General features: G+C 40.9%; 2 protein-coding genes across 3 annotated transcripts in view; both read right to left on the reverse strand.

Annotated features, from left to right (window-relative positions):
• arhgef10 (Rho guanine nucleotide exchange factor (GEF) 10) overlaps positions 1–6,836 on the reverse strand; it is a 55,217-nt gene extending 48,381 nt beyond the window's left edge. For both annotated transcript variants that reach the window (XM_038729905.1, XM_038729903.1), the window contains exon 1: positions 6,287–6,836. The gene's annotated coding sequence lies outside the window, so the exon portion shown is untranslated. The remainder of the gene's footprint in view (positions 1–6,286) is intronic.
• A 1,068-nt stretch (positions 6,837–7,904) lies between these two features.
• Positions 7,905–10,744, reverse strand: cln8 (CLN8 transmembrane ER and ERGIC protein). The gene is made up of 3 exons (XM_038729907.1): positions 10,601–10,744; positions 9,469–10,105; positions 7,905–9,075 (listed from the first exon to the last, which is right to left on the reverse strand). Exons 2-3 carry the CDS (start codon positions 10,006–10,008, stop codon positions 8,785–8,787), a joined length of 831 nt encoding a protein of 276 aa, XP_038585835.1. The 5' UTR covers positions 10,009–10,105; positions 10,601–10,744; the 3' UTR covers positions 7,905–8,784.
• Between the last annotated feature and the right edge of the window lie 1,700 nt (positions 10,745–12,444).

The raw sequence follows: 12,444 nt of genomic DNA on the forward strand, positions 1-12,444 counted from the left end.
ACAAGAAGCCCACAACAGTCTATTCTGACTAAGACAAACCTACACCACAGTATTGCAGCAAACAAGATCCAAAGGATAACTCATTCTGAGTCTCAGAGCTTGTTTTGTCTACAAATAATGTGAAATCCTCTGCTTCTTTGTCCTCTACCCTATTCACTGGGCACAAGGCCAGGACAGTGGATGTGAACACACAGGACCAGTGTCTGCTACAGTGCGACTGACGGATAATGCTAGCGCTAACAGGCAGGTAGAGTATTCACAGCCTGAGGAGCCATGGCCTACACAATAGAGAAGAATCAAAAGAGACGAACAGGGGAAGCTATAATGTTATATATAACGACTGACAATTAGGTTACACGCTGCACAGCCTGAGAAATGTGATGTGTGAGTGAAAACAGGTAGGCCTAGTTACATGAAACACATGGTTGTAAATTGACTGGCATGTTTTAGAGTGACAACCAACAGCCTAGCCCTGACAGGAGCTTTAAAGGGTGACTCATCTTTCCTTTCAAATGCATTGTTCAAGGTCTAGGACAGCATCAAAAGGAAGGAAAGGAGGGGACACAGAAGAGAGAAATCACACTGACTGGTGTAAATGTTAAAAAAAGACTTCTCTTTTTGAGTTAAAACATTTTTCTTACATTCATTTTCTTTTATAATATGCATTAAGACAACATAATGAACTTTATTATCTTCCAGAGGAGCTGGCTCTGTGTTTGATTGCCTTTTCACACATTAAGCAGAGAAGCAAAGACAGCCTTTCTCGCTCCTGCTTTGAAACCTGACTGCAGATTCCTCCAATCCTCCTCTCTCCTATAATTACTCAGGTTTTCATTTTTTTCTAAATGCAAGAAGAAGAAGAAGAAAAACTAAATGCACCTTTCCACAAATTACATCTCAAAGACCTGTGGTATGGTCACTTTGTGACTTCAAATATGGTATATTGTGCACCATACAAGTACCTGCCTCAACCTATTGAGATGACCACCAACTACATCTGCACCATCTGTCAGTAACCTTTCAGCATACTGCAGCAGTGTAAACAGTTACACATTTACACTGTGCAACAAAAGCAGACAGGTGAGTATGTGTAGTGTATATAGCCTTACTGAGAGGGCAACAAAATATTCTGGAGTACACTTAATGGCAAGTGGCATTCCACACACGGGCTGAAAGTCATAAACAAAAGCCTGGAGGAGAGGTTGGTTTGAGAGAGAGAGCCTTGTAGTCTGCTGTGAGTGACTGTCTTTGGCTTTGCAGTTCTTTGGCTGAATGTTTTATTGAGCAGTGTGTCCCAATCTTCTCCTCCTGCCAGGATTACCTTACTTAGCCTTAGCCTTACTGAGAGGGCAACAAAATATTCATCATTAATTTATAAATCACTCTGCTAATCTGCTCAGTGTTTAATTTAAAGGTACGGGATTACAATCTAATGTGAGAGCAATGATTGAGGACAAAGCAGAAGACACCAGAGAGGTAAAATCAGCCGTATAGTTGATGACAGACTCAGTTGAGCATGTCATTACACGCTGGGAAGGCTGAGCTGTGCTCTGCAGACAGGAAAACAGTCATCTGGCCTGCTGGTATGATGTAGACAATTTGCTAAACCGTGAATTCCTAATAATGGTAAAGAACAGACAATGACAAGTATCAACAGCAATATGTATGTACTTACATTTTGTACATGGAGGAGGATGAATTGCCACCTATGTTCACTCATAAATAAAGTTCTACAGGTGTCTACAGGATGTCAGTTCTCCATTTCAAAATGAGTCTTCTTTTGATAAACCCTAACTTAACTACATTTCACAGGGGATTTTCTTTTCCGATCTCTATCTATTTGTTTAGTAGGTTTAAGAATTATAAAAATAAAAAAAATTAAGGATGGGCTGCTTTTTTCACCTTTCTCTAAATTCATAATTATATATATATAAAAAAAATCATAATCTCAACGTCACAGCATATGGTAACCGGAAAGAAAATAAAAAATTTTCTTCATACTTTTAATCACAGATTTCTTGTAATCTCCCTTTGGAGTGCAGAAACTTTTCCTGATCTGCTCCAAACCCCTCACCTATCACTTCAATCAACCCGAGATCAGTCAAAAATTAACTGTGTTGCTGAGAGCTATTCTGTGACAGTCACGCTAGTTTTGTACGGGGTGTTGATTCTTCTGCAGAGTTTTCTGGAGTACACTTAATGGCAAGTGGCATTCCACACACAGGCTGAAAGTCATAAACAAAAGCGTGGAGGAGAGGTTGGTTTGAGAGAGAGAGCCTTGTAGTCTGCTGTGAGTGACTGTCTTTGGCTTTGCAGTTATTTGGCTGAATGTTTTATTGAGCAGTGTGTCCCAATCTTCTCCTCCTGCCAGGATTACAGTAATCAGGCCTTGAGCACATCCCAGGCCTACAAAGAGTGGACGGATGGGCTTAACAAAGTACTGTAATGTATTTGTGGGGAAGTTCAGGGAAGGACAGGACAGCGCCCTGCAGCATACTAAAAAGGAAAGAGAAGGTACCTCTTCCTAGCCTCTCTATGATCAGCACTGAAAAGCTGAAAAATAATAGTATTGCTACAAAGACCTTGGCCTGATGGGTTGTGTAGTTTATGTGAAATCTAAGAGAACAACAGTCTCACTAGGCTATTACATCTTTATAAAGTGCTTGTGCTGGACCAACTGCCAATTGCATGAAAAATGTGCTCTGTCACTGTTTTACTTAGAGGATAGAATTAAAGTGAATATAAATTATTCCCCTTTTAACCCCTTCAAGGACCATTGGGGGTCCCTGGTCCCTGGAGAAACTCTAAACAACTGAGCTAAACAGCCATAACAACCCACTGCTCTTGTTTCCTTGAATTGTGAATAACATGGTTACGATATGATGCACATCCATTGGTTGTCTAGTCTACTGTGCCAGTTAGCGCAGCCTGTACCCTAAATCTCAAACCAAAAGCCATGTGGCTCATACAGGATCAATCTTCACAGTATCACAGTATCTGGGCCAACCCGCCCTGACAACACGCCACACACTTCACCACACACCCTGACCTCAAAAGGGGTGGGAATGCTTGGAAACAGGCACAAGACAGCTGACTTCTTAAACGTGAGTATCCTGACTCCTGGCAAGTTGAAACTATTAGATCAGCGAAGGAAAAATTGGAAGCATATGCATAGACACAAATATCATAATGAATCACAGCTAAGCAAACAATCTTCCTCATTTTAGATCTCATTTTGTTTCTGTAGCAGAAAAGTCCCACATGCATGGCGTTTACACCTCCATCCAGTACAACAAAACCTACAACACACTAAACAATCAACACCACTAGACGACCAGATGATGGGTCTAGAATTCCACATCAGCTAGCAGTTATAATTATAGGCCTAATGGGAGTGGATTGTGAATACACTTCAATACTCAGGCCTGCAGGGCTGCAGTATCTGTATTTGATGTCAGAGGTGTCCTCTATTGGACATGTGAAAGGGGACATCTGGACTCAGCAACACGTTCTGGAGCCATGTTTCTAAACCAAATGTGGGCAATGCTAAGCTACAACACTGGCTCATTAGTGCACAGTGTCACCCATCACATTAAAGTATGTAGTATAACCATTATGATGCATCACACAACATTATACCCCTACTAAGATCCCTATAAGAACAGCGTTTTTACCGACTTTACAAGCATAATGGTTTTTTTTTACATTGGCTTTAACTAGCAGGCAGATTCTGAAAAGGCCCTCCCGGCTTGGGAATCACTGGACGAAATGAAAGACTGGGGCTGTAAAATATTTTAAATGCGGTGCCCATTTGAAAACAGAGGCGGCTGCAGTCTTGGCTGTCACTCCTAACTGGTCTCCACCCACCCAGTGAGCCACACCAAAGCTTTGAGAGCCCAACATGTCACTAGAAGAACACTATCTAGTGTGTGGTGAGCAGTGGATAAGCGACTGCTTCAAAGAGCTTTTCTTGGCTGGCCTGATTTAAGCACTGAATGCATTTTAATATGAATAGACCTACTCAGTCCGATTACAATAAATGACCACAGGAAAACCGCAATACTCTTGATCGTTAAGAGTACCAGCCACTGCACTGACTTAAAAGGGTGGAAACACTTTCTGAGGCCAAGACTGCCATTGACCCCTGGCTTTGCTCTCCCTTTCCAAGTAATGCTATGCAGTGTCGTCATCTGTAGCTCATTTCATAGAGCGTGGTAGTAACAAAGGCGTTCAATCAAGGTACTCTGGGCATCTTGGTGGTCTCTGATGCCTTGTACCATATGACTGCAATGTTTCCGGTTAAACTCTAGGTGAGAATCTTTGTGACATTTCAAAACCATCTCAAGCCTTTCCCCCTCATTTCCAGTCTCTGCAAACCTCTACTGTTAAATAAGGGCAAAATATGCCATAAAAACATCTTCAATCTACGGCACACAATGTATGGTAAGATGAATGTTACAAACATATCCATTATACACTAAATCTATCTGACACGTGTTCCCAAATGCTAAACAAGTGTGTGGTATGTAAGCAATTTTACACATCCACCTGCAGAAAAGCCGCAGCATTTCTTTCCCAGCTGTTGCTAAACTATGTTGCTAATCCATGTTCTATCTCAGTGAATCCTCAGTGGGGTGATGGGTGGACAGTGAATTCATAACGGCCTTTCTAAAAATGAATGGTATGCTCCTCTGCTCAGCAACTGTGCACACTGGCACCGCAAGCTAAGTCAAGTTAAACGAAAGGCATTTTCAAGAGCCACTAGTGGTGAAGTAGAGTTATGACCTAGTCACAATTACTTCAGCAATTAAGAATTCCAGGCATTTCTCCACTGAACTGCATCTGTGGTCACAGACTATAGCAATAACAGGAGAGGATATAGCATTTTGGCTGTACTCCATACTTTCATGCCAATGACCAAAGGGTTGAAAAGACGATTAAATGCTGTCTCCCTAAGCATCTATATAACGGACATGGAAAACAGCATTAGCACTGATTGCCAACATCCCTCTCCTCAAAACACCAACAGTTTTGTCCCAGAGGTGTCTGAAAACATCTGCTGTGAAAGCAGCTGTGGACTGATAGGAGAAAGTGTCACATATAAAGGACTCTGTGTCTACATGGCTTAAATTAGTGCTTACATTAGGAAACTGCAGTGAATTTAAGTAAGGAAAAAGATGATCTGTGCCCCCCGGACAGCCTAGGTGTTACTGCAGCGGGGGCAGGTATTGAGCATCTGTATTTGCAGACAGGCCACCCTGGTTATTTGCTAAACAAATTGCCAGTGGAGATTTTTGCGTACATGCATGTGTGTGTGACCCCTGTACTTGCCGAGTGAACTGGACATGCATTGACACCAGACAACAACAAAGGAAGTTCAAAGCACTAATTTTATTTAAACCAACTTTAGAGGCATAGCTAAAATTAATAGATCCCTGAAAGCATGTGCCTTTTGCTGTGCAGAAAGGCAACTACTAAGGGAAACAGTTTAATTACATTATGGTTTTACTACCTGTTTGGAGGGATCTTCCAGTTGACTGAAGCTGGGTTGTGCTTTGACTAAGGAATGCTATGCATGACTACTTGAATTTGTAGTTGGCCTGACTGCTGCAGCTCAGAAAGACATCCCCACTTATTAGTACTTTTAGGTAAGTGTTTAAGTCCACAGGCATATTTATATTTTCTGTATGTGTGAATGAATTAAGTTATGTTTATTATCAAGATGGCAAACTTGACCAGCTCTTCAATCATTCTTATAAAGGCAGAAAACAAAAGCCAGCAATTGCATCCTTGAAGAGGGTCAGGGGTTTCAGAAAAGTATAAGGTTGTGCTCAACACCGACACATCTATCAAAGGGTTACATGACAGAGCCAGAAGAATGTCATATTTACTTACCATTTTAAACAAAAACGCAGAAAAGGTTAAGCTAAGACATTTATCATTTACAACAGTTAATTTCGAGATTAGGACGCATCAATTAATATAACTGCGCAACGTTAGGCAAAAAACGACTTACTCTCTGTGTTATTTTGTTATAGAAGGTAACGTTAGTTTGGCAGTGTTGGCAACTTGGCAAAGTTTGCCGAGGCGCCACGTTATAACGTTAGCATCTCAAAAATACACTTAAATCACTTTAATACACAGAACAAACATTTTACATCACTTTATGTCGAATATTTTGCCTAACGTTACTGCTCTCCTGAACTAACAGTCACCGATGGCAAAACAGACCTGCTATGGGTATTTAAAACTTTGTCAGAAACTTAGGAAAATTACCTCAACTTACCATGTTATGACTTGTCCCCTGAATAATTGCTGTATCCTTCGCTGTAACACCGTGCAAGTGTTAAATGTCATGCACGTCTGACTTCAAAACAACTTTAAACACATCTTAACACGTTCACTTTTCGCTGTGTCCTTGTTTTAACTTCACTCTAGTCGATGCAGGCGGACTCCATCCATGAAAACCCTTTACCTCCTCTAGGCAGCCAATTGGCCGACGAGTCGACGTCGCCGAGCTGTGATTGGATGCACAGAACGTCAATCAAGCTTCCAACGTCTTCTCCTGCAGGATCGGCTCCGGTGGGCAGAGGAGTTCCAAACTGCCCACGTGACATGTGAGGTGGCTCGTCTAAAACTGACTCCGGAGATGATGTTGGATTGAAGTCTTGCTAGTAAACGATTTTTTGGCGCATTATGCCATAGAACTGTAAAATAAAACGGGTCCGAATCTGTTTGTTTCCTCTTGTAAAACAGTGTCCTACCAAACAGGCTAAATGTCTAAACCTAAGTTTATTCAGGTTTAGTATAATTTGAAAAGAAATAAAGAATTCATCGGCTTTGTAGAGTAAACCCGTTAAAAGGGCTGTGTTAGGACAATCACATGTGGACCTGGACTGGAAAAATGTGTGGAACTCATGGATGTCCGGTCAAGTGAAAAAAAGAGGCAAGAATACTACAGATAATTATTACTATTCTGCCACCTACAGGCCGATGCTTTATAGCACATACATAATAAATTCTAAGAATGAGCAAAACCAAGGGACACACCATTGTGTATGAGAAAATGCACACAAACAGTCTGGCTTACAGCATAACACTTAAAAAAAATCCTAGACCCATGCCATAATGTTAATTCTATGTCATAACCTTGTTTTATACAGTTTATGGTCATGACAAATGAAAAGGTAAACCAACACCATCTGATATTAGTCATTTTTGTAGTAACACTGTAGGAAGATCAGATGTACAGTTAAGAGGACAAATAATTATTTGTTAGGCTATATATTTCTACAAATAAACTGATGAAAATACTTCCTTGCGTTGATTCATTCACTGAGGTTGTATGGTGTACGGAGAAGTACAATATCTAAGTGTAGCTTCATCTCAGTCATCCCGATGCCCGTCTCATGAGGCAGGTTACAGTATCTCGATAATGTTGATGAGTAAAACCCATGTTTCAGATTTGAGGGGGTTTTGGATTTGACTCAGCAAAGTTACACAGACAACTCAGCAAATCTGCTTCTTTTGAGGAAGACAGGTCAATAAAACTCCCAGCAAAGGCTTTTAGAATATTTCCCTCAACTTTTAAGTAATCACTGCAATGGTTTATCCTGATACTGATTTCTACTTTGCTAGGTAACTTTGAGTAAGCCCTGGGGCTCAAGTCAAAATGTTACATTCCATCTCAGGATGCAACATTTTAGATCCATAAAAACATCGTAGATTAATACTAATGTTAAAAAATGTGTGAGTAATTACATGTTAGCTAAAGAAGCAATGCTGTTGCAGCCAACACACTGAGAAATTGTATCCGAGAGGATACAAAGGAAAGTCTGCAGCAGAGTGAGAAAAAACTACGCCAGATTCATGACAATAGACAAAACAAACAAAAAAGGCAAATATTTCCAGTACAATGGGGTCATTGTTTGAAAAACACAATATCAAAATCTTATTTTAATCTTATGTATCATCATTTTTGATGATACATAAGTAGAAATGAGCATCCACTTCATCATGATAAAATGCCGTTTGGTTGTTCTGCATCAACAAGGCTTCAGTTTTGCCACATTACATCTCTATTTTGCACAAAAGAGCCTTTGTGGAGTGGACCAGTCCTGAGCCTTCGTCCAACAACAAAGAATATTCTGTTAAAGGCCTTTTCTTTCATGTCCACGGTAAATATTTCTGTCTCCACTGAAAGAGGATTCACAGACCAAAAACACAAGTGTGACTCATGAATGCACTGATCTAATTGTCCACGTAGTATCTAATAAATCAAATCACTAACACATAGAACCTCATTCTTCAAACTTTAAACCAACTTCCCTGCCTATCCTGTCCAATCAATGTTGAATAACTAGATCTGTTGTATCTGTGAAGGTTCTCAGTCATAAAATCAAGAGCAACCAGTCCAGTTGCCCTTGATTTTCACCTTCCCTTGGATATCTGTTGTGAAAACATCAATGGAGTTTTGTATGAGGAATGCCAAGCAGGGCCCCTTTTCACTTCCCTCACAACCACGCCAACTGATAAAAAGCTAAGCTAACCAGGCCAAAGACCAACAAATATGAAAACTGTCTGACAGTAAAGCCTCAGGAAGACAATGTAGCAAACTTTATAGAGAAAGTACCAGACAGTCACGGTTAAACTTTTAGGGTTTTGTTGCAAAGTTGTCTGTGCCCTAATGTGTAAAAAATAAAATTAAAATAAAAAGTCACATCACACGACTATAAAAAACATAATAAAGGAAACGTTTGGCATCATTCACATAGGAAATACCGCTCAACTGGCATGGGTTTTGACGGGTGTCGCCTTGTTCCCAAAGTTCCAGTCCACAGGATTAAGCAGCTGCATGGTCTTCTTGTGCGTCCAGATGGGGTTGAGGATAAACGTGAGCAGAGTTAGGCCAGTGAAGAAGACCAGGAGTGGGAAAAGGGCCACATGGGTGGTGAGCCCTCTCCAGTTGGTCAAGGCTACCCACCACATGTAGTAGCTGAGCACCATGCGACAGTGGAACGTGTGGATCATCACCCACTGGTTGGCTCTCCAAAACAGCGTGCATGCCCAGCCAGCCTGTCATGGTGGAAGAAAGATGGAGAGAGAAAATGAAGCCAGGGATTGGGATACACATTTCTTGCCTTTTTATTTCACAATAAAAATTCACATCCTTGTGACTTGTGTGCACTCAAGTCGAATCTGTCAGTAGGAGGAAGAGAGAGGGGTTAGGTACTGACTCTATCTTGTTTATAGAACTTCCTCTTTCTAAGAATGGTAAACTTTATCAAGACCAAACAGGAACTGAAACATAGCAACACTTCTAGTCATTTTTATGTTGACTGACTCTGAATCTGTAAGAAAAAGCTTATCACCCAGCAGCATCGGGTCAGAGACCATGTGTAGGGTCAGTGTGGATCAACGTGATGACAGGTAGCTTAACTAAAAACAAAGACATTATAAGGTGCCTACCTTCAGTAGCATCCAGGATATACATGTGAATGGCGTGCTCATCTCCAGCAGCAGCGTAACCATCGGAAGGAAGTGGCCCATGGAATCCCACACCACTGCCCCTGCAAATCCTGACAGGGCGAAGAAATGGTGCGTGGCCAGCGGGAGGTCAAATGACCAAAATACTACATTGGAGGTGTGAAGTGCTACATTTTCAAACACAAAGAAACCTGTGGCTGTGAGGACATTGAACCATGACCAGTTTTCTTGTCCCCTCACTTTGTCTCTGGTTAACAGTGAGTCCTCAGTCAGGACTCGGAGTCCGGCTACAGTACTCTGGATGCCAAATACCGCCCGAGTCACAGCAAGGTTCCAGAAAACCTTCTCCTTAGCTAGCAGAGAGTTGTAGGTACGGGACAGAGGCACAGACAGGAGGTGGGAGAGGAAGAATACCACTGCATAGAAGGCAAAGCCCAGGCCGATAAGCTGGAGGCGGTAGTCCCATGAGAAGTATTCTGCACTGGGCTGGGGAAGAGGGCTGGTCTGCTGGCCAGGATCCATGGTGTTGGAGGGAGAATACTGGAACTCCCGCTGAGGGGGTGCTCAACTGCGTGCGGGCTGTAAGCAGTGGCTGATAGATGCATGGTGTGTAGCTCACCTACAAAACAAGGAAGAATCACAATCAGTTTTAATGGCCAGAAGGAATTTGACTTCGGTCTTGCATTGCTCTCAATGTAAATAAGATAAGACAGACATCCAGTAAACACGAATGGCTGTAAACAAATGACTATACCCAGGGTCCATTAAGTTACATGTTAATCTCTGTACGTTAAATGTCCCATGTTCAAAAGGTCAGTTACGAGCTAACTTTTTTCCTGTAGTAACTCGGTTAAAACAAGATAACCACTTCGACGGCAAATAAAAAGAAGCGTTTTATACATTTAAGCAGAACGTAATATGTTCAAGTCCTTGAAAAATAATCAGAGTCGAGTTTGTTTGAACCTCAACCTACATTAACTAAACTGTGTGGTAAAGTTAGCATGCACAAACAAACAAACACGACCAAAAGGCTGAGGCTACTCAAGCTAACAAAATACTAAGAAGTCTCCAGCAGTGATAATTTACTCCATACAAGCATCTTTGTCGTACATACCGTACAGGAGGGCTTCCAGTGAAAATGGTGACCCGGTGCTGTTATTAAGGAGAAGCCTACAGCAGGAACTTTCATACGAATCATACGACTTGCATTTTGTCACAGGACCATAAACAGGAAGTGACGCCCACTTTAGACTTCCGGACACCCTTTGGCCAACGCCGCTCTGAGCTGCCATCCCATTGGTTATTACCAGTCTATGGTTATTACCTAGATATTTGATTATACGCTTTATTCTGTCATTAAAACGTACAGTACATAACACACACACACACACATATATATATACACACGTTAATGTAGTTGTATTTTGCTTTAACTGGAAATGTGTATGGTATAAGGGAAAGCTGTAGTAATATGTTTTACATATTGTAATTGTTATATTAATCTACATATTGCAAAAATATGATTTTATATAGCTTCTACAATATAATGTAAAAGTATCATTCAATTTTATTGTTACAGCCTATGTGATTACATAATGAAAATGTTTTGAGAGCAGCATTTAATTTTTAGGGGTTGTGCAACAAATCACATTAGATGTGCAAATATTATGTGCAGGCTGGGTACAGGAGACGGTGTAGCTTACCTTCGCAGATTACCACATAACTGTTGGAGGAGACCCACAGAGACACGAGGACAACATGCAGACTCCCCACAAGGAGCTGGGTCAGGTGGAACTCAGGGCCTTCTTTTTGTGATGTGATGTTTTTGTGTGTGAAGAGTTTTTACATGATACACAATTTAGCTGCCCAACCACTCCAGTCCACACAAAATCCATAAAGTGGCATGCAGGAGTTGCTTCACTGGTGAGGGTATCCTACCGGCATGCTACTCAGTCACCTTTCAGAGAAAATGTATATGCGATTTGCTTTCCACTGAAATAGAGTTGAGGTACCAGCAACTGCACTTCACCCCCCACAACAACAACAATCAGGGTTATTTGTTCGTTTGGCTTCTCTATTAGATATTAAAGTCTTCAGGACATCATTCACCGTCACTGGTTGGTTGGTGGTCTTCCCACAAATCACAATTCAAGAAACCTCCTGGACTAATATTTTGTTATTATCCTGTGAGATAAATCATGCCATAATAATCACAGAAATACATCTGATCAAACATTTAAGTCAAAATAAAGTGTACTGAGAAAGAAACTAACATCTGGTAAATGAACAACCCATGCATTTCTTTTCTTGGTCCAACAGGGGGTGATCTTGGCTTGTATTGTTTGAGCAAGAGAGAGGGAAAGTACATTTCTCTGAAGTTTTTAAGGGAAATTATCTAACTGCTTTTCCTACTGATTACACCTTTCTCACTCATGTGTAGGAGTCCATGGTGTTTGGTGACATGCAATTCCCAGCATGGCTCTGCCCATCTCAAACCTGAGAAGACGCCTAATCAACCAGAATAATTGAAAACACCTGTGTGCAGGGTTTAAGATTTGGAAGTTTTTTAAGTATTGAGTATCTACAAATAGATAATTATTAAAACAGTCAATTATAAACACCAAATATGGCAATGCAGCCAATAAAATCACCATAGATACAGCGCATAAAACCTGCTGTTGTTTTGTCATGGGTCTTAATCAGATTAATATTACAATAGTTAGTATGCTAAACCTATCACAAACTGTTCACAACTGACCCTGACAAGACAACACGTCTGTAATGTAGTTGCCACTCAGGCCACATGTTCAGGTGCATCTTCTCTAAGAATTATTCCTCTTAGACAAACACTGTGTGAGATTTGAATCACTGTAGTGTGCCTTCATCCTAATAAAATGTATCTGAACAGTTTTTTATTTGGAAGATGTCATCTGAATTTGTTTATGACAATGCTTGTTT

Source organism: Micropterus salmoides, unplaced genomic scaffold, assembly GCF_014851395.1.
Source record: "Micropterus salmoides isolate LMB-PRFRI ecotype aquatic unplaced genomic scaffold, ASM1485139v1 Ms_hic_scaffold_19, whole genome shotgun sequence".
Classification (NCBI taxonomy): domain Eukaryota; kingdom Metazoa; phylum Chordata; class Actinopteri; order Centrarchiformes; family Centrarchidae; genus Micropterus; species Micropterus salmoides.